The sequence below is a fragment of the Cydia pomonella genome, chromosome 26 (genome assembly GCF_033807575.1).
Source record: "Cydia pomonella isolate Wapato2018A chromosome 26, ilCydPomo1, whole genome shotgun sequence".
Taxonomy (NCBI): domain Eukaryota; kingdom Metazoa; phylum Arthropoda; class Insecta; order Lepidoptera; family Tortricidae; genus Cydia; species Cydia pomonella.
The window spans coordinates 4,230,109-4,257,309 of record NC_084728.1 but is presented as its reverse complement, the minus strand read 5'-3'; the positions used below and the strand labels follow the sequence as shown (position 1 = coordinate 4,257,309).

At 36.0% G+C, this 27,201-nt stretch overlaps 1 protein-coding gene across 2 annotated transcripts; it reads right to left on the bottom strand.

The window, feature by feature from the left end:
* Positions 1-156: 156 nt before the first annotated feature.
* Positions 157-26,829, bottom strand: LOC133532019 (U-scoloptoxin(01)-Cw1a-like). Of its 2 annotated transcripts, none has more exons than XM_061870508.1 (5): positions 26,767-26,829; positions 5,675-5,782; positions 2,932-3,063; positions 2,226-2,336; positions 157-699 (listed from the first exon to the last, which is right to left on the bottom strand). In XM_061870508.1, exons 2-5 carry the CDS (start codon positions 5,759-5,761, stop codon positions 610-612), a joined length of 420 nt encoding a protein of 139 aa, XP_061726492.1. In that variant the 5' UTR covers positions 5,762-5,782; positions 26,767-26,829; the 3' UTR covers positions 157-609. The 2 variants fall into 2 exon arrangements, with proteins under 2 accessions (XP_061726492.1, XP_061726493.1); XM_061870509.1 differs by lacking the exon at positions 26,767-26,829 and adding an exon at positions 6,031-6,089 and having other exon boundaries at positions 5,675-5,849.
* Between the last annotated feature and the right edge of the window lie 372 nt (positions 26,830-27,201).

Genomic DNA, 27,201 nt, shown 5'->3' with positions numbered 1-27,201 from the left:
CTATACAGCGGGGAAATGCTGCCAGCATCCTCGGCACCATGCCAAAGGGGCCAAATTTTTTAGACATATTTTAATTTTATTTAGTATTAGTTTTTAGTTTTAATTTAGTTTTATTTAATAGATAAGTTAGTTTATTTTTATAATGCCCAATTAAATATTAATTGTTACAAAGAAAAAAAGCTTAAAATGTGTATAAAGTAGTGAAAGATTCAAATCGGTTTGCGATATTTTAACAGATCATAGATGGAGAAGAACGTAGGGCGTTGGATTTGCGCAAAAACAATTCCAAATAGAGTCAAACCAAGATAAGTTGGCGATTTTGATAGCCCACACAGCGCAAGTGTTATTTTAAACGTCAAACATCTATGCAATTATGCGGTTTACTTAACACTTGCACAGGCTGGGCTATCATAATCGCTGCCAACTTAGCTTGGTCTGACTCTATTTTTTTCCAGATCACCTTTTACATGTGTGACGTACCGGAAGTTAATTTTTAATACAATAAAAATCCAGACTATTTTTAATGTCAAAAGAATTTCGAGAAAAAATGGTTTAAACAGGAAAATTCTAAATAGCCCAAATGAAGAGATTAGTTAAGATAATATTGATCTACTTTTTCCCGTTGATGAAGTTCCCAGTTTCGTCCTTGTACAGATCCTCGTTGATGCCGTAATAGCTCTGCGAGTTCGGGCAATCCGTCTGAAAAATAATAATTGAATAAGATAAAGGTAAATAATAATATTGTCTTTGGTTACCGCCATTATTCATGAAATAAAACTATGAAAACGGATTAAAGGCATATTATAGTCTATTTTTTTTATCCCGTAGACTAAAATGACATTTCATGTGTTGCTGGTTTTTTACGTCTTATAAATAGTGATGTGCTACAACCGGTACTAACCGAAAATAAACTATTGGGAGTTACTTATATAGGCATGTAACACCATTTTGAGGCATTTAGAAAGTTTGTGTCCGGGTCTAATAAACACAATATTTCTAATATTTAAAAGCGATTTTATTGTAAGATTAACAGTCACCTCGAAGCTCATAATGCAATTTTTAAATGTTTGAGAGGTTTAGTAGTGAGTAGATTTTATTTATTGTTTACTTCCTATCATGTAGTGAGTAGATTTGTTTATTTTGGATCTAAAATTATATTAATATTTATCGGTTATTCGCAAATCGAAATCATAGATCAGCACTATTTGTTTTAAGCTGGTCACATTATTTCTGGGTTTGACATTTTAGTCTACGGAATAAAATAACAGACTATAATGAACTTAAAACACATCCCGACGTTCCGAACCCCTTAAATTTGTAAATATCTGTACCCCTAGTGCAAATTTTATTCGATAGCGTGAGGTGACGTACGCGTTTGCGTTAAGACTTTTTTTGCATGGGATTTTGAGTTTCCAAAACGTCCCGCTTGGCACGTTCTAAATCCAATACAAAATGAGACTTAACGCAAACGCGTACGTCACGTGACGCTATCGAATAAATTTAATCTGTTTCTATAGTTTTATTCAGAAGAGTAATTTAATGAAAGTTTATCTTGATAGTGACAAAAGTAATAATTAAGTACTTGAATCTTCCTCCAAACGTATACTTATATTGTATATCCATTTGATTCTCGATTTAAAAAAGTTTTATAAGGACACTTGTAGAGTTGAAAGTATACAATACGAAAATATACCTTCAGAGTGTCTTCAGACGTCGGAAAGAAAACCTTTGGAGAAAGACAGCTGCCATAAAATGCCCTATGCCATCAAGTTCTTTTATTGCATTTTAAATAGCAAACAATAATTAGATAATACATAAAAGGCACTTTTTAAGTTTTGATTCTTTGCAATCATGTCCGACATCCGATATCGGACCGGACTCTGTGAAAACGCTCTAAGGCGGACCGTTTTCTTTACGGAAGGTGGAAGTAAGGAAATAAGTTTCCAGGTACCAAAAAGTGTCATCAAAAAACCTTAAATAGGTGGCGCTACAATACCTAGAATACTTGAACAAAAAAATCAAATCATAGACAGCGCACTTCACTCCGTCAATAGCGCCTAGGTTCTTAGCTACTATAGCGCTACTCTGGAGAGATTTGGAACTATTATTTATAGCTGACAGCTGGACACTTTTTCAACAGTTCTACCATAATAGATGTCACTCCTCTTAATTCCACACTCCATAGTTTTCTTATTTTGTCACTGACGTTTTGTCAAATAATGTACCTTATAATCCCAGTCGCACACCCTTAGCCGCTGGTTGAACACGGTGCCAGGCGCACACACGAAGGAGTACTGGAGATTGCCACCGATGCTTGGCACACACCAGTGCCATACCTGAAAATGGCATAAATATGGATTAACGATGGCATTTCTGGAGATGTTTTTTATATTAAAAAAAAAAAACCTTTTTTGTCGATTTTATTTAGTTTTCATTCCTCAGTGATCTATTTTTCTGACACAAACGATTAAACGCGTTAAAATTTGTTTGAAAGATATTCTCTACCATGCACTTTGTACATTGCCAATAGCAGTAAATATGCAAACAAAAACAAGTGTTCACGATCACAATGACGCCTCTTCAAACTAAATAGCAAAACTAAATCAAAACATCAGAATCATTGCTATTAAGAAATTTTCAGGCGCTATGTTATTCTTCTATGCTATTATTCATGACACCGACAGATTGTAGTGCGCATGCATTGTTAGTGCTTGCAAATATATACATGCCCCGTGTTAGTATGATTCACGACATGCTGTTGCTGAGTCAGGACCATTTCGTGGCTTATATGTTATGTTTTGTTACTTGTTGTTTTCCTTTTTTATTATGCCACAAATAAACGCCCTCTACTCTACTCCACGATAGTTTAAATTCGACAGTTTGAAGATTTTGCCATGATAAACGAATCAGGCGTTAATTTTCACCAGTTACCTGACAATTAGTCTGCGGATCCGCATAGTACCCGGGCAGCTTGTCGTCGCAAGTAAAGAGCAAGTTTTTGGGGACTTCATTGTACACACCGGACGGATAGTCTTCGTTTTGGACGAAGCCTTGCTCGTCTTGCTGTTGAAATACAATAATGGTTTAATTATGTAAGGTGGAGGTAAGGAATGAAATCTCTATGTACCAAAAAGTGTCATCAAAAAACCTTAAATAGGTGGCGCTACAATACCTAGAATACGTGAAAAGAAAATCAAATCATAGACAGCGCACTTCACTCCGTCAATAACGCCTAGGTTCTTTGCTACTCTAGCGCTACTCTGGAGAGATTTGGAACTATTATTTATAGCTGACAGCTGGACACTTTTGCAACAGTTCTACCATAAGAGATTTCACTCCTTTTAATTCCACACTCCATAAATTTATTAAATTATGTGACATTCTACTCTATAGAAAATTTTCTGTAACTTTTCGAAATTCATAATTACCAAAAGACAACAACAGAAAACCAAAAAAAGATAAAAAAAAAATAACGTGATCATTCGTCTCCGTTTTTGCTTTTGAGAAATGGAACACCATAAAGTACCAAATTGTTTTTTCTGGAACCTCATGTTTTCGTATGCAATTTTTTTCGATTTGTATGTATGTACGTTACGCCTATTTCCACAAAGCCAATGATTCTTGCAGAAGGCAGATTTATATTCAGAAAAACAGGTCATACCGTTTTTATCTGAGATATTATTAAGGAAACATATACAGCATGTAACAGCGGTGTATCATGAATTTTAATGTAACAAAAATCATAGTCATTCTAATTTCTACCATTTCATCGCATTACTATCATATAAACAACAATTAAAACGAAGAGTAAAATTAATTATCACAATGCCCATGACATGAATTATAAACCTACTCAAAAAAACTAAAAATTACCGCAAACAATGGTTTCCCACATCCATCAGCAATTTACTTATAATCATAACTAGATAATTATCAGATAATGAGAAAATCGGATTATTCAAATAGGTAATTAAACAGTTATTAGATGACTTGTTATCCTAGTGTTATGATTACAATCTAGGATAAGTAATTGCGATCGTAATTTACGTTTTGTTGCAGAAATTTACATTATTTGTGTCGAAGTCTAGTCCCCTATCTATGAAGCCGATGGTCCGTGGTTCGAATCCCGGTAAGGGCATTGTGTGATGAGTATGGATATTTGTTCCTGAGTCATGAGTGTTTTCTATGTTCATATTGAGCAACTTTTACTATAAGACCAATCCCGGAATTACGTTTTTTTTTTTATTCTTCCATAGAAAATATCAACTTCAGACAGCCAAAATAAATAATAAATAAAAAAATATTATAGGACATTATTACACAAATTGACTAAGTCCCACAGTAAGCTCAATAAGGCTTGTGTTGAGGGTACTTAGACAACGATATATATAATATATAAATATTTATAAATACTTAAATACATAGAAAACACCCATGACTCAGGAACAAATATCCATGCTCATCACACAAATACATGCCCTTACCAAGATTTGAACCCGGGACCATCAGCTTCGTAGGCAGGGTCACTACCCACTAGGCCAAACCGGTCGTCAAAAATGTATGAACAGACAACTTTTTTGCGATTTCGGGATTGGTTCCTTAATAAAAGTTGTTCAGTATGACCTATATATTCACCCCGTTATTTATTGCAGTATTTATTTATCTATTTAAGTGTTGTGTTGTATATCGTAGCCTTGTACCCATAGCTTAAACTTTGATTTGTTTGGGGCTAGGTCGATATATTCTGTGTAAGATTGTATATATAAAAAAGGTACCACTTTTCGATTACCAATTTACCATAAGGACGAGATTTGCTTTTATGTTTATACGAAGAAACTGTCAAAACGTCCTTATGGCAAGCAACAAAGTGGGAATTTTTGCTTGGAAACGACACATTACACGAAATGTCATTTTGTCATAGTATTTTAACAGGCATTTTGGCAATTTTTTTATGTACATTTATATCTATTTAAACTTATTGCACAAGTTACAAAGGAGTACAAATGGACTTGTCGCCTTAAGAGGAAAGAATAGCAATGCGATCCTAATGAAATAATTGTACTTTTTCTATGAAATTTGCATTTTGGGAGAAAACGGTTCCCACTAACTAAATCTTAACAAATCACTTTGATTTTGATGTCGATCGCTTCAGCATAATATATTCTAGGATAGGTTCGCTTTAATTTTTATTTACTGTATTGCTAATTTGGAAAAAAAAGGAAAATCTACAAACACACAGCACAGCGGATGTCATTCCAGATCTAGAGCAGAGCCCAACTGGGGAAGTAACTCCAACTTACAGAAAACCGCGGCCAAATAACTCTAGACCCTACTCATAGTGTTGTGTTCCTGCCGGTGAGTACGGTTGCCAGAGCTTAACGAGGGTGCATGTAATTTCTCTGGAGTTGCAGGCGTAGGGTACATACGCTACGGAGACTGATTACCATCAGGCGGGCCGTATGCTTGTTTGCCACCGACGTAGTATTAAAACAACAAAACAGTTTTACTGTTTTGTGTATGTAGGATTGTAGAAAGTGGATATGATAATTGACACAAGTCGAGATTACTATGCCCCCCCTGCTCCTACCTGCCTACACCCATGGTGGGTTAGGTACCTAAATAAATAAAATAAATAAATAATCATTACTTCATAAGCATCAGGTACCATACTTACAGCCAAAGATGTGTCTAGAAGGTACATTAACACAGCCAACACTCCAACGGAGTGGAGCCGAACTCCGCATAATCTGAGAGGGGACATCTTGTGACGAACTTAGAATATCTGAAAACAAACAAAATTTAACATTAATTATTCCATCTTACATTAAGTTTATAAGAATACTGTATATGTGTCAGTGCACATGGAAAAGTACCTTGTTGCAGGTATTGAGTTATGCATAGTTCCAAAAAGTAGATTAAATTTGCTATCAATACAAAAAAGAATAATGACTGTAGGTGAAACCACTATTTTTATATAAATTTTTGAATTTTCGACTTCCTAAATGCACAAGTTGTGAATGATTATATTATAATCATGATTTTTCGAGGTATTTCAGGCCTTATCTCATGCACGACAGGCTATAATCCCCACGCACTTCACATACTTACACCTTTTAATTTCTTCGCGGATGTATGCAAGTTTCCTTACAATCATTTCCTGCACCGAACATCTAGTGGTATATATCAAATGTTATCGGTAATCGCGAATTCGCTCATTAGTACTACAAGCCTGGATTTGAACACACGATCACCAGATTAAAAATAGTAGCGTATTTATTATTAATGTTTTGTTGCATTTAATTTCCCCAATACCCAAAAGTTTTCTAGAAGAAATCGCCTGATTGTATTACCTCTACGATTGTGATTTGTACCTTTTCTTTTATTAAGGTGTGTAATAAATAGTTATTATGGTTAGGTTATATTGCTATGTAAGTATTGCATAATTGGAATTATACATAGTAGGAAACACAAGGTACTTAAATCGAAGTCCGACCAATCGATAATCGACAAAAACGTGGTCACATAACGTTGCACGATAATTATATCGAATACAAAGATACATTCGATCAAAAACTTCACAATACAAATTACACTAATTATGGCTATTCCATTCAGAAGTTAAAACTCAAGCCAATTCCGGCTTTATCTTATTGTATTAAAAATTATTATCAAATTGAACAACCGCAATATAAAGTTTGTATTTACTGCATTGATATTGCGCTTTGGAAATCAAATTACAAGCCGAAACAGTTCTTATTAGTGTGGGTTAAGGATATTGTTTGTGGTAAAATGATGTTGGTAATTGTATGAACATATTGAACGTAAGGATTGATTGAAGGAATTGCTGTGTGATTTGACCTGATTAGTTGTTGAATTGTTAAAGGAAGGAAGTTTAGATTAAATTTAAATAAAACAATGACCCACGGAACTAAGGTAGACCCACGGATCACCACAGAAAGTGCGGTCCGGGTTCAGGCAGACAGAAGGAGATGGCGGGATGACTTGGATGCATTCTACACGAATTGGTGGGAAAATACAACATAATCGAATGAAGGAAACGAGTTGAGGCCCTTGGCCTTTGTCCAGCATCAACAGCGGAAACTAAATTAGCCTAATAAAACAATGTTTAAAGGATCAGCTCCCGGTTAAAGTTTTGCTTAGCGATGGGCCAAATAACATAAAATGGAGTAGTTTTAACCTCGTAAGGCCCAAGGTCCTACCTATAGGACTTATTCAGTTCGATGAAATTTAAATCATATTCAATTAGGGCAGAGTTGCATTTGTTTTGTTTCGTGCAATTTTAAAACAAAATAAAATCTAATGTAGTCCGTGCACTATAGGTTCAAATTCCAGTGGCAAATTTTGGATTTTTCATTTCTATGGCTGGGCCTTAAGAGGATAAATGGAGAGCCGACTTTTAACACAGATTTTTTTTTTTAAATTGCATTAACGTGTAATGCTTTAAACAGTCCCATATCAACCTATCGAACAAAACAGTAAATTTTACTGTTCCGGAAAGGCAGTAAATTTTACTGTTTTGAGTAGCAAACATTTAGGTAGTGACTGTTCGTTTATTTTTTATCGTTTTTAGGGTTCCGTAGCCAAATGGCAAAAAACGGAACCCTTATAGTTTCAATACTTAGACATGTTCAGACAGTTAACATGTTGTATTTTACTTCTACTTGAATGTGTGGTCGACAGTTAATTTTTCAGTGAATGTAGGTATTATTTTATTACTGAAGTTAACTTTTGAATTACTCATTGAGCTCGGCTTATATTTTTTTCAATGTAATAACTTCTTTTCTCCTCTGGAATTTAAGTAGGAATAAACTCCTGTCAATTATTACTGTAGATGCGTGTTTCGATACAATTGAGAATATTAATGTAAGAATGTAACCGATACATTGCATTAAATGAAATACTAAATACTAATGGCAATTACGGATCGTCAATTGCAATTACTATTTTTCTTCCTGTATTGACGACGAATTTTGTGGCTTTCTCGTATCAATATTTGATTTAATGATCTTCGCATGTTATGAGTAATTCGCAATCTTTAACTGTTCTTACAAAAACACTTAGGTATGAGATAAGACCGCCTATTGTTACCAGAATTTTAGCATGACTTTATATTCATGCTTAATGTGTCATTTTATCCATTCTATATGGACAAAATGTTTTACAGTGCATATGGTGCTACATTCCTGCACGGGTGCGGGAATGAGCACTTTCCGTGCATATGTCGAAACTTTAAAGAGCCATATGTACTGTAAAAAGTTCTACGATACACGTGCGAATAGATAATTTCCTATTTTCTGCACTTACATCGTAAATAACTTTATTTTCATTCCTATATATTTTTTGAATATATCATTTAATATTGTTCTTATTCAATTAAACAATGAACCTATGATCAGAGGTAGTGTAAATTTATTCGATAGCCTACGCGTTTGCGTTAAGTCTCATTTTGTATGGGATTTAGAAACAGCGCGCCAAGCAGGACGTTTTGGAAACTCAAAATTCCATACAAAATGAGACTTAACGCAAACGCGTACGTCACGTCTCGCCATCGAATAAATGTACACTGGGGGTACAGTATTAATAACTGAAAGTAATTATAATTACTTTAAATATTTTACAATGTCAATAAAATTGTTACTCGTGTTACTTTTTTTAGTGACAATATTTTAGGCTCTAGAAAAAGTACCCAGGTTTTTAAGGAAGTACAATTTGTATTTAAATTAATAATTTCCGAATATAATAAAATAACAATGGGTCAAAACTTTGATTATACAGTTTTATTTCTTAAGTCCCCGGCAAGCTCGGCCAACTTCACCTTCCCATACAAAGGGAGTTTCGTTCTAATTTTATGGCTCCTCTACACGATGGCCCAGCGACGGCCAGTCTAAGGGACGCATTTATGCGTAAGAGGGAGCAAGTGATGTTGCTATCTCATTCCACCGCATAGCTGTGTCCCTTAGACTGGCCTACGCTGGGCCATCGTGTAGAGGAGCCCTTAAAACTACGTGTCGGATGTAATGAAACTTTGCTCATACACATTATGACATGAGGATCTAGTCCTTTAATTAGTTTATAGCTCCTGTTTATAAAAAAAATGAGATAGAGCAAAAACAAGTTTTTTATGAAATTTTAAATTCGTTTTTTTTAAACTATAGGTATGATATCTTAAGCTATGTACATAAAGTAATTACAGGACGAGATATACCTTATCTTATTGTAAGTACAAAGTTTCAGAGCAATCTAGCTAGCCGTTACTATGTTTGTATGGAAAACCGAGCTAACTGGGGACCCTTGAAAGCTATACGATGAACGCCTTAAAAAGTTCCCAAATAGTTGACTTTCATAATGCTCACCGTAACCACGCCCGTTTTCCCCAACGTTTTTGATCCTAATAGACCTTAAACCACCCCATTACCATCATATTTCATCTGATTTGTCTTATAGATGCCTATAATATATTGCCATTGAATCAAACTGTGACACAGACGGGCAAGAAACCAATAAATGCATCAGCAAAAACTAGCCATGCGGCGCAATGGCGTTTGTTTCCTTTGTGGGAAACGTACAGACAGCAGAAAATATATAAATTATTTTAAAACAATAACTAATTATTCACCGTGGGCCAATCAAACCCGACAGATTTTAATGGTGTATTCTTGACCGCATTTAGAGACTAAAATGTCCCACAAAGTTTCCTGAAATCAAACTTGTTTTTTAGAGAAAATGTAAATTTTTGTGATTTTTTTTCTATTATAACTTAGTGAAAAACGGCTTTTTAGGTGTGACGTTGCCTCTATGTGACTTGATTTAGATATACCTACTGACAGACCGAAACCGCAAAATTTCAGATTTGAAGACATTAAAGTTTTAAAGTAAGTATATGTAAATAAAAAAAAACTTTACTAATTCGTTGTAAAGATTTTTTCACCAAGATGTAAAAATATTATATTTGCTGCTATCCGGTTCCGTTTGGACCATATGGTGATTGTAATAAGGTTGATTATGGATCTTGCAGTCTTCAATAAATCGTAGAACGAGCAACACTCATTTCTATTATTCCAAAAACTGCAAGATCCAAAATCTACCTTATTACAATCACCATATGTCATAAATCGGAATTACTAATAAAAATGAGTGTATCTACTTATGTTATTACAAAATACAGATAAAATTACAATCCAATATACTGGCCTTATAATAACAGCATAATAAATGTACGTATTGCATTTACGTGAATCGAAAGCATATTAACCTGCATTATTTTCAAGAAGAGCAAGTTAATGGCGTAATAATTGTGTCCTTCATTTTTATAGCATTAAATAGATGGGTATTTATTTACTTGAACACATATATATTATTTAAGATGTATATATGAGTATCTGTCTGTTGTATCGCAGATCCCAAATGGATGAACCGATTTCAGTAGGTAAAGCCTGACCAGTAATATATAATCACGCGCCATATTGCGGAATTTTATTGGAACTAAATTTTTCATACCTACTAAACTGAACTGTCACATACATAAGATATTGTAAAAAGTCCATCTTATAGCTCCTTCACACGATGGACCAGCGAAATGGCCATGCGATGGATAAGAGACGTGTAGATGCATATGCACCATCGCTGGCCCACTACCTTCGATGTGCGGACGAAAAATCGACACCGTGGCCATCTTAAGCAATCTAACACCACTACCTGGTATTATTATTTATTGCTCTCGTCCTACTTTTATGTGTATCCAAAATTCTCATATTGCTATTGTTCATATTGATTAGTATTTCACCTGTTAGTGTTTGATCCTTTTGCATTATCGCAAAGGTTAGCTGGAACAGATCCCTTTTACGGATAATTTCGCCTGTGTACATAACATTTTTTTTTTGTTTTATTTTGTCTGTTTTATGTTAACCTGTTTATGTGCAATAAATGGGTTTACATACATACTACCTTCTCTACACGATGGCCCATCTCAGTGGGACAGTATGATGGCCCATCGTGTAGAGGAGCCATTAAAATTGGACTGCGACACTTGCAATGGGACCGTGCGAAGTGCATGGTGGGGGCAAGTAAAGCGATGCCAGCGCATAAGGTGGTAAAAATTTGAACTAACTGCGGATAGCGTCTTCAGAGTTCGTACAAGTTATATGGCTCGAAATGAAACTTTAGTTTACGATTACTCCTGAAATATTCATTTAAATTGTATGGTGTAAGGGACCATCGTAATCTGTATGAAATGCTTAATATAACTAACGTAAAGTAACTAACGCAAGTAAATAACTTTGCAAATGCCACATATTATGTAATCCTTTTCTAGAAGTTAAGAATGGGTGTAGTAAGTTATCCTTAAAAGATAGACATGCAACATCGCGGACTTTTTTGTAGATCCATGAAAGAGAGACAACCCCACCATACATTGTGTTGTTATAGCTCAAACGGATAAGGCGGCGTTTACGTTTAAAGCTCCTAGCCAGCGTGATTTTTTCCGACAACATCGTTATATTTCAACCCATTTACACAAAACCTTAACAAATTATATACCTAAGCCTTCCTCATGAATCACTCTATTGATAGATGAAAGTCGTTTGAAAATCCGTTTAGAAGTCTTTAGTTTTGGAGTAATTTTATAAGATGTAGTGAATTGACGTTTTCCCCTTGACTTGCGGACGCTAGGTTGCGTGACAGTCGTGCACATAGCGATCAGGCACATAAAAATAGGGCCTCTAAATATAATGACATTGACACAAAATTAACACATTGCCAAATTGTGAGAACGCTATCTCTAAATCATAATATGAAATATAATGAGACGATAATATTATGGCATTGCGCTTGCGTTGCTATCGCTACTTCCCACGGGCCTTTGATGGGAAGTGTAGATTTAGATTCCTTAGTTTAGTAAAATAAAATTAAAAGCAATAATAAGTATGAAAGTCGGTAACTGCGAGTACAACAGCAGCGAGCTGCTTTAACTCATGCGGTTCCGGGTGCCGCGGAGCGGGGCGCGCTCTATGGCCCTGTTCGCCGTGCCCACGTGCGCCACCACCGCTGGGATGCGAGCGCCACTGCGTCGCATTTGCGACACATACAATAAAAGCCTCGTCTCAGTCGACATCTTTAACACTACCAAAATTCAATTTAAAAAGCAAATCCTTGGAATAATCCCAGAAGACTGATAGTTAATAAGTCACATCATATGTTAATTAGATTACCTTTTCTTTTCCTTGCAAAAATAGAAATCCAATAATTATTATTTGTAAATATAGCCTTTACACATAAGATGCTATAATTTGTTTGTTTTTGTTTACTAACATGCAATAGTTTGTGCCAATTGAAAATAGATGTTCATATCATAATTAGAATAAGTAAACTGAACTGGACTGTGTATCTCGGTGAGGACTGTCGTGGAGGAAAATGCATAGGTACGTGTAAGTTAGTTTTAATAGAACCTTATGTACATTTTACTCTGTTTGTTCTCCTAATAAATAAAATAAAATAAAATAACTGAGACTAGACTGAGATGGTTTGGGCATGTGCAGCGTAGACACGATGACCTTAAAAAGTGCCTTTCCATGACTACACAAAAGAGAGGGAAGGGCAGGCCACAGACCACGTGGATGACTAACGTCCAGAAGGACATGAAGGAATGTGGCCTGTCTGTCGACGATGCAAAACAGCGGAATAGATGGCGCCTCAAAATCAAGAAAGCCGACCCCGCGTAACGGAATCGGGCGAGGACCTAGAAGAATAAGTATGAAACGCAATAATAAGTACTTATGCTTTCATCACACTTGCTCGTAAACGGTGTTGTTGTATAAATAAATAAATATTATAGTACATTATTACTCAAGTTGATTAAGTCCCAGAGTAAGCTCAATAAGGCTTGTGTTGAGGGTACTTAGACAACGATATGTATAATATATTAATATTTATAAATACTTAAATACATAGAAAATATCCATGACTCAGGAACAAATACCTGTGCTCATCACACGAATAAATGCCCTTAACAAGATTTGAACCTGAGACCATCGGCTTCATAGGCCGGGTCACTACCCACTAGGCCAGACCGGTCGTCATCAGGGAATCTAACAATTCTTCCTACCGGCTCAGGGCAGTCTTATTTGACAGTTGACATTTGCCAAAAAGTATGAAAATATCGTCCCCTGGAAGTTCATATTTTCACCACGACGTCCGTTGTCGTCGCTTCTATTTACGCTATCACCAATTTCGCACATAGCCAATATCTATACATCTATATATCTTACGAGTGTAGGCCCGCGTAGCCAACATGCCAATCATTAACGCTCCGTAGCCAACGAAACGGAACTGTCACTTTCGCACGAATATGGAAGAGTAATAGAGAGAGAGATGGCTGCGCTACGGTGCGTTAACGATTGCCACGTTGGCTAAACACCCAGGTGATGATGGTCGCGGTTACCGACTACAAATATGTGTATTACACATATTTATAGAAACATATACACTCTACCCTCTCTACACTCTACAACTATTTATGAAGAGAGGTATGGGCATTGTGAATGTCATGTCGCTTTGTGTGGCAGGGCTGTATTGCTAATTTGGAAAAAAAGGAAAATCTATAAACACACAGCACAGCGGGTGTCATTCCAGATCTAGAGCAGAGCCCAACTGGGGAAGTACCTCCACCTTACAGAAAACCTTAGCCAAATAACACTAGACCCTACTCATAGTGTTGTGTTCCTGCCGGTGAGTAAGGTTGCCAGAGCTCAACGAGGGGTGGGGGAGGGGTTCAGGGTCGGCAACGCGCATGTAACTCCCCTGGAATTGCAGGCGTACATAGGCTACGGAGATTGCTTACCATCAGGCGAGCCGTATGCTTGTTTGCCACCTTCGTAGTATAAAAAAAATACACGTGTATACATTCACGCTGTGTTAAAAACTAGCGTATCCAATCAAGTCAAAAACCCCAATCATCATACGCCTGCTGATATGAATAAAACAAATTATATCAGACATGATCACACAAATTGACTAAGTCAAACAGTAAGCTCAAGAAGGCTTATGTTGTGGGTACTCAGGACAACGATATATATAATATACAAATACTTAAATACATAGAAAATATCCATGACTCAGGAACAAATACCTGTGCTCATCACACAATTCGAACCCAGGACCATCGGCTTCATATGCAGGGTCACTACCCACTAGGCCAGACCGGTGTCAAAACGTAATGTAATCCAAACCGAGACAAAGTACGAGTAACAATTATTTTTTGAAACCACAATATATATGTGTCGACACTTTGCTGTGATTGTGGTCACATATTAACTTCCTTGTTTATGAAATTGTGCTGGTGTTTGGTATTGGTAAGATGATATGCAGATCTAGACTTACGACAAGTGCTCAGACAATACCTAGAAATTAGGGCTCTTCAAGAATAAGAAATATAGACGAAATAGAACTTGAACTTATCTTTTTAAAGAGTTCACAGTACATATGGTGCTACTTTACCGCACTGGTGCGATAATTAGGACATTACGCAACTCTCTAAAAAATTAAAGGGCCATATGTATTGTAAAACGTTATACGATACATGTGCGAATAGGTAATTCGCAACTCTTGTCGATTTCGAACACTCCCTTTGGCTGTTTTAATTTATCTCCACTCGTTGCGAATTATTTGTATTTTTCGCACTTGTAATGTACTATTACACTACTTAGTTTGTATGAATTAGTAACATAAATAAAAGAAAAACTAGAACTCCCTTCATAATCTATAACTCCCCCGGGAACAATATAGGCCTTTGTCCTTCATAAACATACACGAAATAAGATATTTTTCGAGCAAGTGTGATGAAAACGTATTTAACGACTTCTACGCGAAGTTTGAGGCTAGTTAATTTTATATGAATAAATGTTTCAGGATATGTTAAAGTAAATACTAGTAGATTTCTATACACTATTTTGTTACCAGTACGTAATAAAAATTATACGAAAAAAAGATTTTTTTTTTACTAATTTTTCCCAGCATATTGGCGTACCACAGACTATAAGAAATATGTTTTACAGTACATATGGTGCTACTTTACCGCACTAGTGCGAAAATTAGCACATTACGTCACTATGTCGAACATTTAAAGGGCCATATGTACTGTAAAACGTTGTACGATACATGTGCGAATAGGTAATTCGCAACTCGTGTCGATTTAAAACACTCCCTTCGGTCGTGTTTTAATTTATCACCACTCGTTTCGAATTTCCTATTTTTCGCACTTGTATCGTAATGTACTATTTTTAGCTGTGATAGTTAATAGCTTATTACTTCTTTAATATCTTTTTTTACGGAGGATTGGCAGGCGTTCCTCGATATCACCTGATGGTAAGTGATGATGCGGTCTACGGTGGAGCATGCTTACCTACAAGATACCTATTTACTCTTGCCTTGAAGAGATCCAGATTGTACTCATGCGGAAACACAGACTCGGGCAGGGCATTCCACTCCTTGGCAGTTCGGTTTTTATACTGTATGATCAGATTGTAGCGTTAACCCCTTACTTCATGTCGTAAACAAAAGTATTATATCTGTTAAAAAATAAACTTTATTAGCTATCAATAGAATTGAATATTATAACTGCTATATAGGGCTGCGCATGCGGTAAGAGGTTAAATAGATAAAAATATAAGTAACATATAGTCTACCTAGCTTGCATATTATAGGAGCTTCGTCTGCCAACAAACCACTCTGTGGTTTGGCAAGTATATTGTAAATATTTATAAGGCATGAAACGTGAATAACTAACTAACTGCTTTGGCTCAGCGATCCAAAAAGAATCTTGGCCTCCGTAACGAGAGAACGCCACCTGTCCCGATCCAGCGCGGTTTCCTGCCATGAATTGGCATTCAGCCGACGCAGGTCCGCCTCCACGATATCACACCAGCGGTACCTGGGGCGCCCGCTCGGACGACGGCCGGTTGGTCGCCCCAAGTACGCTTCCTTGACTACGCGATCCTTCCCCATTCTGAGTAGGTGACCGAGCCAGCGAAGTCTGTGGGATTTAGTTACGCCTATGATATTGGGCTCAGCCACCAACTCTTCGATCTCGGCATTTTTCCGGATCCTCCAGGAGCCGTCGTCACTTCGGACAGGTCCCAAGATCTTCCTGAGCACTTTTCTTTCCGCTATCAGGAGCTGACTTTCCTCTTTTTGAGTTAGTGTCCAGGCCTCACAGCCGTACATGAGAATAGGCCGAATGACGGTTTTATAGATTCTTAGTTTTGTACTCTAAATAAACGTTTTTTTTTTTTGTTATAGGTACCTATTATAAAATTAACCATATGTCATCATCCCTGAGAGAACTGTTTATCAATACAATAAGAGCTAGTTTTGAAACAAAACGCCCGAGTTTAATCTCGACTACAATTTGGCGTCATTATGCGCAAACGCAACTCTGTGGGAGACTTGTGAAACGATTTGAAATTTAGATGAGAATCTTCGTTGTGAAAAACCTATGGTTAACAATCGTATAGATAGTAGGCAGTATTTTGGATATACTCGTATCATTTATTTGTGAAGTATTTTTAAGAGCTTTTTAAGATTACTTTGTACGTTTTATGAAAAAAATCTTATTTGTTTTACTATATATCTTGTAATTTAATTTTCTTGGTTAGTGTAATCTGTTTTATATTTGTTTAAGTGTTTGAAAAATTTAATAGTTATTTGTACAACAAGAGAACAAAGCTTCATATTTCTTCGAGTGCTTATTTTGAGTGCCGTGCAAGCGAAAGATTCTATAATCTAATTTAGAATATTGAGCGTAGGTAGTAACCGACTCAAAAGCGCACGAGATGTAAATAACTTTGATCTCTTGTAGTACACAAAAAAATTCACGGCAGCAGTGAGTACATATTTGAAAGGTAAAAATACAACCTGAAAAAAATGTAGTCCGTCTTCATCACTATTTCACTCATGTTTTTAAGGTATTGTAACAATTAAGTTTAATTACCGCAATAAAACAAAACGAAAGAAATTTCAATAAAATAATACGGAAATAATGAAATAACGAACATCAATTGACAGTTCAATCGACAACTTTTTTTGATAAAAAAAAAATTTTAAAAGACGGTCCGAATCGCGGATATAACCTATTTGTCAACTATAGTAGAGATCGTTAAAAGTAGAATTATTTACTTTGCGCACCTAACAATTGCGTAATTTTTTTAAGTTTATTGTTTTGATTGTATAATAAAATATGTAAAATATGGTGTTTTTATTACATTTTACACGTTTATTTCATTAATTAATTATTACGAATAAGTCTTGAAGAGTGTTTTGGAACGATGCGGTCTGACTTATTTCGGGGGTCTATTATAAACCGTCAATATACCGTTGAATTACGTATGCACTTTTTTACTCTTTCTTTTTGCTAATGACGTGAAAGGGACAAAGACAATAGAATCCAAATATATCTAACTTGAATTAGGCCCGGCACGTTGAAATGGCATTCGAATATAAAGGTCACTTGAATGTTATTTTGTCTCACTCAGTGAGCAAAATGAGATTTTGCTTACTGTTTTTAAGCAGCAAATTACCCTTGTTCCACCTGCTGACGTGAAAAATTATTTACACATTATAACAAAAATAACATGTCACATTTTACTTAAGTGAATGGCAAGAGGCCTGATGGGGTGTCCTTAGTTCCTTGGAGCTTGGGACGGATGTTAGTGTGGGATGCTACCTACGTAGACACACTGGCACCATCCCACCTCCAATGGACTAATGTAAAAGCGGGCGCAACGGCGGAAAGCGCCGAAATTTTGAATCATAATAAATATAAGAGCCTCGGCAGAGAATACCATTTTGTACCATTCTAGGTCCATGGGGTCCAAGCGCGCACAAGTTTTTTTAAGAAACCGCGAAGCGTCTGGTTGACGTAACTGGTGACCGAAGAGCTGGCAGCTTCCTCGCACAACGTATCAGCATTGCGATATAACGAGGAAAGCCAGCATCCTTGGTACAACGCCTCAAGGGCCTATTTTAGATTTAAGCTAGTTATACTAATCCTCTGTATATGTCAGCTCCCTTCCTCATATTATTACACAAAATACAGTAGGTACGATTAACAGTTTTGAATGATTCACGGTTAGTTTCACTAGACTTTTATCCCCCATCCGCTATCTTCAGCTACCCGTGAACAAGATGCATGTAAGTGCGTCGAAATATCGGGAGCTCAAAAACAAAAGGTAATCACGGTCCATATCCCGGTCAATATTAAGTACAATACGATTAACATTTCTGCCATCATTATTATCATTAAGGCCGCGTTACCCAACGCACAAAAGAGCAGTAATGCGTTTGACCGCGTATTTAAAAGCTGACCTTTTCAACGGATGTGTTAGTGTATTATGTTATTATCGTTAATATATATTTGCTAATATTATGGGCGTAAAGTTGACATATAGATGAAGATTAATATTTCGTTTGAAGTATTAATTTCTCCTTTCTTGCAATTACATTGGCACAAATATTTACATTGTATAGTAAACACCCCTATAATGCAACAGGTACCAGTAATGGGATAGTGTAGACAAATCCCGTAAAACAAGTATTTACCATCAGTTTTTAATCGCTGGCAACATTTTACCATAAACAAGAGCCAAAGAGCTGCTTAAGTTTAATTTTTCATTGATATTTGTTAGTTTGAAAATTAATGGCGCCATACATCCCATGACTGGAGCAAAAAACCACAGTTTTAAATTGTTAATAATATTGAAACGAATTGCAGTTGCTTTCGTTAAATACATAGAAAACATAAAGGACGAATTGGACATTCAACTTTTAAAGCGTAAAGCGGTAGAAATTTTACAGTTATCGGTGAAATATCAAAGATACCTAACCTACTCGAAATTTTCTCTTAAATGTCCCATAATTGATGCCGTTAACATAGTCAGTGTCAATAGTATCGGAGCAAATTACGTGTCCATTTTTGTTTTGAGTTAGTTTTGATATTTAGTAGGTAGATGATCGACCTTTGTACCGAGCTGTATAGAACCAAATTCTAGGCACAAATTTATCTTACACTTTCCGAATCTATTTGTAATAATAAATGAAGTTTTCTTGGCAAGTTACTATGGTTAATTATTAATTTTTTGTACTTTTGAACACTAGCGACTAAACGGTATCTGCCTTTTTCGCTCATTTTGCTCCACACAGTTTTAACCACCAGAGCATACTTCATTTCAGATTTTTTGAAGTGAAAACTTCTTTAGTGGCGCTGTGCACTTTTTGTGATGGGGAAAAAATGTTAAACTCGCGACAGGACACGTGACCGACAGATTCGACAGATTGAAAATTCATATGACACGTGACGTAGTCGTTGAAATTATGGATGGAAGTTGATTTTTCGGAGAGATAAACTTTTTAATGTTAAATAATTGTAATAGTTCTGAAGTGCAAAATTTTTAATGTAATATAAATTGTCATGTTTGTGTACGATAGCGCAATAAATGAATATTGTATTTTATCACATAAGTAAATAATACTTTTATACTGATAATTAAAGCAATTCGTGCAAAATTATTCCCTGACCATTCCAAAATATCAGAGATGCACAACGTTAATATTCAAGTTTTCACTTCTGTCGGCACTCCCGGAGTGCAACCCGTTGTTTGTTTTTAGAGCGGCAATGTATTACGTCCATCGTGTTCACTTTTGACGGTTATAACGTCGCGTCATTAAATGCGACGTTTTGAATTATAAACAAACATTTTATGAGGCAAAATAAAAGGCGTATAGGGAGCGTGCATGAACTGTAGGAGGCAGCACAGGAGCCGTCAGATTTTTGGCGCGAGGCGTAAATTTGATGTTTATTGTTCCAATGTATCCCACGAGATGGCAGAACCTACCATGCACAACAAAACACGTGACATGTAACTTTACATGTTTATTGTTCCGATTCAGGCCAAAAGATGGCAGACCCTCCAACGCGCACGGTCCCTATAGTCTGTCCGTTATTCTAAGATCAAAATTTGATCTTAGGAATCGGACAGGCTATACATTATTTGTAAAACCTACAAAAGTTTATTTATGGCCTAAACCATTCAAAATACACGCAGAAAATCTTGTAACCGAAGATTGGCGTAACTTGCCAATTATTTGCACCAAATATCTTTAACAGTTGATTAGACTGATTAATTTTGAAGATAACTAGAATAGTAATAACATAGCTGACAAAATAGCCGAGTAACATGTTCGCGTGTCTGTGCCTTCCTCATTTCTACCGTGGCTTCCTGTTGGAAACGCAAATACAGCTCCATTATGAATATACGTAAACTACAAGTATGGAGCTGGGAAGTTTGTGTAATTGATGATGATCATGCTTTCTTTCATTGTATGTACGAAATGTTAATTGATATTTGAGTCAAACAGCAAAAGTCCATCTCTCTCGCTATACTGTAATTCCAGTATAGAATTCGTATAGGCTGTGCAAGCACAGATTGCTTGCCCTTGGCTCCTCTATACGATGGCCCAGCGTAGACCAGTCCAACGGACGTATTTATGCGTTAAAGGGAGCAAGTGATATTGCTATCTCATTCCACCGCATAGCTGCGTCCCTTAGACTGGCCTACGCTGGGCTATCGTGTATAGGAGCCCAAAAATTGACACCCCATCCCGCCGCGCCATAAGCCATCCGACACCACTACTCTCTCTAGACGCTGGCCCAGCTTAGTGGTCCACTATGATGGTTCATCGTGTAGAGGAGCCATTAGAGTTGGTGGTTGAGGCGCCTAGCCTTTCAAAGATAGCATATACCAGAGAATTTGGGACGGGTACCGCCATGAGCGGGCGGTCTGGAGGTCAGGACGTTAGCCACGTTAGATAAACACGCGGGTTTGATTACCGCCTCGGCCACCGGTGGACTTGGTCACTTCTTCTTTATGGCCCGATGATTAAGACCCATTTAAGATCTTGGAAAGATCTTTAAAAGATCAAGAAGAAAGATAAACGACATGTCATAATTGACGTTTATTTCGATTCCGCTGAGATCCCAATAAGGGGTTGTCGTTGAGATTCAAGATGGCGAAGACGTCTCGAGAATATTTTTTTGTGTTTTGCTCATTCATGTAGTTTAAAGTGTAATATTAATAGCTTATTATGCAGTGAACTATCGTAGAAGTGTGCAGCTAATGAAAAACTAATCTTGAACGTTTAACCATGTTTTAATCAACACCCGGCAATCCATCGTGGCTTTTAGTAAAGTCCAGCTATCTCTTTACTAAAAGCAACTACCGAACAACGTCATGCTCTACGAGCACACTTAAAACTTACAACGTAACTTGACATTGGCAAGATGCACAACGTTAATATTCAAGTTTTCACTTCTGTCGGCACTCCCGGAGTGCAACCCGTTGTTTTTTTTTAGAGCGGCAATGTATTACGTCCATCGTGTTCACTTTTGACGGTTATAACGTCGCGTCATTAAATGCGACGTTTTGAATTATAAACAAACATTTTATGAGGCAAAATAAAAGGCGTATAGGGAGCGTGCATGAACTGTAGGAGGCAGCACAGGAGCCGTCAGATTTTTGGCGCGAGGCGTAAATTTGATGTTTATTGTTCCAATGTATCCCACGAGATGGCAGAACCTACCATGCACAACAAAACACGTGACATGTAACTTTACATGTTTATTGTTCCGATTCAGGCCAAAAGATGGCAGACCCTCCAACGCGCACGGTCCCTATAGTCTGTCCGTTATTCTAAGATCAAAATTTGATCTTAGGAATCGGACAGGCTATACATTATTTGTAAAACCTACAAAAGTTTATTTATGGCCTAAACCATTCAAAATACACGCAGAAAATCTTGTAACCGAAGATTGGCGTAACTTGCCAATTATTTGCACCAAATATCTTTAACAGTTGATTAGACTGATTAATTTTGAAGATAACTAGAATAGTAATAACATAGCTGACAAAATAGCCGAGTAACATGTTCGCGTGTCTGTGCCTTCCTCATTTCTACCGTGGCTTCCTGTTGGAAACGCAAATACAGCTCCATTATGAATATACGTAAACTACAAGTATGGAGCTGGGAAGTTTGTGTAATTGATGATGATCATGCTTTCTTTCATTGTATGTACGAAATGTTAATTGATATTTGAGTCAAACAGCAAAAGTCCATCTCTCTCGCTATACTGTAATTCCAGTATAGAATTCGTATAGGCTGTGCAAGCACAGATTGCTTGCCCTTGGCTCCTCTATACGATGGCCCAGCGTAGACCAGTCCAACGGACGTATTTATGCGTTAAAGGGAGCAAGTGATATTGCTATCTCATTCCACCGCATAGCTGCGTCCCTTAGACTGGCCTACGCTGGGCTATCGTGTATAGGAGCCCAAAAATTGACACCCCATCCCGCCGCGCCATAAGCCATCCGACACCACTACTCTCTCTAGACGCTGGCCCAGCTTAGTGGTCCACTATGATGGTTCATCGTGTAGAGGAGCCATTAGAGTTGGTGGTTGAGGCGCCTAGCCTTTCAAAGATAGCATATACCAGAGAATTTGGGACGGGTACCGCCATGAGCGGGCGGTCTGGAGGTCAGGACGTTAGCCACGTTAGATAAACACGCGGGTTTGATTACCGCCTCGGCCACCGGTGGACTTGGTCACTTCTTCTTTATGGCCCGATGATTAAGACCCATTTAAGATCTTGGAAAGATCTTTAAAAGATCAAGAAGAAAGATAAACGACATGTCATAATTGACGTTTATTTCGATTCCGCTGAGATCCCAATAAGGGGTTGTCGTTGAGATTCAAGATGGCGAAGACGTCTCGAGAATATTTTTTTGTGTTTTGCTCATTCATGTAGTTTAAAGTGTAATATTAATAGCTTATTATGCAGTGAACTATCGTAGAAGTGTGCAGCTAATGAAAAACTAATCTTGAACGTTTAACCATGTTTTAATCAACACCCGGCAATCCATCGTGGCTTTTAGTAAAGTCCAGCTATCTCTTTACTAAAAGCAACTACCGAACAACGTCATGCTCTACGAGCACACTTAAAACTTACAACGTAACTTGACATTGGCAAAATCATCATAGATTTGATGGAAGCCATATTTTAAAAGAAGAAGAAGATCCCAATAAGATCTATCTACGATATTTCTAACGTCAAAGTGACATTGGTTGCCCAAATCGAGCTGCTTCTGTCAGTTATACGACATACAAACGATATCTAAATGAGAACTTATCTAAACCAGAACTTATCGTTATCGTATCTCATTCTTCGAATCGGACTGTACTACTTTTAAAATAACATTTGCACTGTCTGGGCTGCCAAAATCGCTGCCAATTTATCTTGGTCTGAGTATATTGTCATTAAGGGCTCCCATTTTAAAAAAAGTTTGAAAAGTTGCGTTGTTAAGTCAAAATTGACATATTTACCTACTTGATTTATACGCAGAAACATATAATTAATGCAAAACGTAATTATTAATTGCACTAAAATATCACTTGCACACATTGCCTATAAAAAAGATCAACAGGAACGCGACAAAACAAAGCTGTTCATTAAAATCTCTTACTTTCTCGACATTTTGACAGACAGACACACAAAAACACAGACCGACTTCATAAGTCACGTAAGAACTTTGTGGCTTAATACAAAGAAAACTAGAAGTAATTCTTGCGTGAAATCTGCCAACGTTTTTACAAGTCCAAACATACTTTTTACGAACGTGTGGAATGATTTACTGAATTGATTGTAATTATTAACAAAAAATTGGGTGAAAAATAGTGATTATCAATTATGTAATGTTTGAAAAACGAATAGCTTAATGATAATCTTTATTTGGCGTGCTAACTAGAGACTTAATGCTTTGTTTGCCGTTTTAACGGTCAATAGACGAAAAACTGTATTTCCCGGATTGTCTAATTTTCGCAAGAATATGTAATACTATGCAATATGATATTCGTTGATGTGAAATAACTGTTACTAAAAGTTCTATGCGACACGGAAAGAAAGAATGTATTTAAAATATTCTGGTTAGCATAGTTGACTGTTTTATCGTGTCTTCTCTTATTTATTATTTATTTATTTAATTTTTATTGCACAATACATGAAGGTACAAATGGCGGACTTAATGCCTTAAGGCATTCTCTACCAGTCAACCAATTGGTTAAACTAGAAAGATTAAGTAAGTATGTCTTCTTGCCATCTTGGAAAATGATAATTATTTTATCTATGTCGCGTGACAATCGGCCCGATTCGAACAATGAAATACGATAACGATAAGTTCTGGTTTAGATAAGTTATCATTTAGATATCGTTTGTATGTCGTTTAATTGACAGAAGAAGCTGAATTCGGGCAACCAATGTTACTTTGACGTGAGAAATATCGTAGATAGATCTTATTAGGATCACAGCGGAATCGAAATTAACATCAATTTTGACATGTCGTTTAGTTGTCGATCTTTTAAAGATCTTTCCAAGATCTTAAACGTGTCTTAATCATCCTTCGAATCGGGCCGTATGGAAGAATTCAATTTGAGATACTTGTAAATTTATTACGATAGATAAATATAATTTTCAGTTAATGCAATATTAACGGTGTTTGAAAATCTGATATTGGTTATAAAATATGGAGTTTTAAATTGTATGTAGAGGGCCGACGACCGATAGTCCTGGGTTCGAATCCCGGTAAGGGCATTTATTTGTGTGATGAGCACAGATATTTGTTCCTGAGTCATGCGTGTTTTCTATGTATTTAAATATTTATATATTATATTTATCGTTGTCTGAGTATCCACAACACAAGCCTTCTTGAGCTTACTGTAGGGTTCAGCCAATTTCTGTAAGAATGTTCAATATTTATTTATATTATTTTTACCATACATCTCAACTTATTGTTTATTAAGTAATAAAACTAACTATAAACTTAATGCAAATAAATATATTTAATTTTTTTTAATTTAATTTAATTTAATTTTTAAGGTAACTAATGTATGAAGTGAGCATTTAAAATTACTTACTTACTATGTCTGTATGGTATGTTCACGGCACCAATCATGGGACATTTAAGAGAAAATGTGGTGTATTTTTGATATATCACCGACACCTGTAAAATGCATACCGCTTTACGCTTTAAAAGTTGAATGTCCAATTTGTCCTCTATGTTTTCTATGTATTTAATGGAAGCTACTGCAATTGGTTTCAATATTATTAACCAATTAAAACTATGTTTTTTTGCTCCAGTCACGGGATGTATGGAGCCATACATTTTCAAACTAACAAATATAAATGAAAAATTAAACTTAAGCAGCTATTTGGTTCTTGTTTATGGTGAAATGTTGCCAGCGATTAAAAACTGATGGTATTTAAATACTTGTTTTTCAGGATTTGTCTATACCATTCCATTACTGGTGCCTGTTACATTATAGAGGTGTTTACTATAACACCTAATACTAAAAATGCTCGTAAAAATAAGATAACAGACGTAGCTAATAGTAGATTTACCACATACTTAATATTGGTTATCTTTTTCTATTTATGTTGAATTTTTGGAGTAATAAATCTTAACATCTATTTATACACGGTGCTACATGAGGAAACTGAAAGATTTTTACAGTGTATTACTAATTACATTTAGAGACTAAAATGTCATATAAACTTTTCTAGATTTCGCCTAGTTTCAGAGTTAATACCAATGTAAAAAAATACATCTTATCGTAACTTCGTGCAAAACGCCTTTTTGATCGCGATGATGCCATTATGGGGCGTATTCTAAATATCCTTATTGATAGATGTCAAAAAGTGACAAGTAACGTTTGCAAGAACTAGTTTTTCCAAAAAAAACGTAAAAAAATATTTTCAGTGCCAGTTTTACCATAATATTATTAACTTTTTATGTACGTTAAATAAATACGTTCAAAATTTGATAAAAATAAATCAAAAAAAAAAATTTTTTTTTTGGCGAAATTTACTGAAACTCATATAACATTTATCTCACAAGCCGTCGATAGTCATTTGTTCTTGTCTTTCATTTTGAGAGAGGAAAAAAAAACAGCCTATATACGTCCCACTGCTGGGCACAGGCACAAGCACTAGGCGGCTAGGGGCGGACACTAGGGAAAAAAAAAAATGATAAGAGCTTTTAAGTAGAATAGTCACATATTCATTACATAGGGTACATTCCTAAGCTTAAATTAAGTAACTTTCTCTAAGACACTGGTATTCTAATTAACTTAATTTCGGAGATAAGAAATTATTTATTGTTATCTGATAATCCCCTTACGAACGTGTGCACTTGCCTTAGGGCCTGTTTACATATTGATTAGTATTTAGTACGAGTTTATATCAACATTTGCTACTAAACGTAAGTACTATCTCGGACGATTAGGTGTTCAAAATGACATTGATATGTCACAGTTTTCAATTGTTTGGTTGAGTTAAATGTAATGCCCGTGTTATAACAACATTAAAACACTTTTAACAAAAAAAAAAAACATTTTTTTTTAACTATGTCATTTAGTTTTTTTAAACGTACTTACCCTTACACCGAAGTAAACGGAATTAAAAAAACACGGTGTATATAAATTATAAACTGAAATAAATGTCAAAAAACACGCAAGTTCGATGCCGGCCTTGGCCACCGTAGGCTTTCTAAGAATGGACCCTTTTTGCTAAACTACGCGTAATTATAACTTAAAAACTAGAATTATCACATTAATTAATTATCAAAAATAAAGTGGCCCTATTTGAGTACATACCTAAATGCGTGACGAGTGCGATGCACTGTGAACGGACCGATTTGAACTGAGCCCGACGCGCGCGTACATACAGCTTTTATAGTTAAGGGAGAATAATGTGGATACAACTTTATAAATAATATCAACATTGAATTTAAGACAATGTTTGAAATAAATGCATTTGTTTCATACATTGCCTTTGTTTTCTTATTGTGGAAGGTAATGCTAACAGACGTTATTAATTTAAATAATACAACATGATTTTTCAAAGTGTAGCTAGATTTTCTGAGAGAGGAATTAGTGGGTCATAAATGTAGCAACGTTCCTACAACTTTTATAGAACCAACACCGAAAGATTTTAATAATTAAATAATAGTTCAGTATTCCACTCGTAATTATTGTACTGTAGTAATTGCTTACGTACGTACATACAATGATTTATTATTTATTTATTTA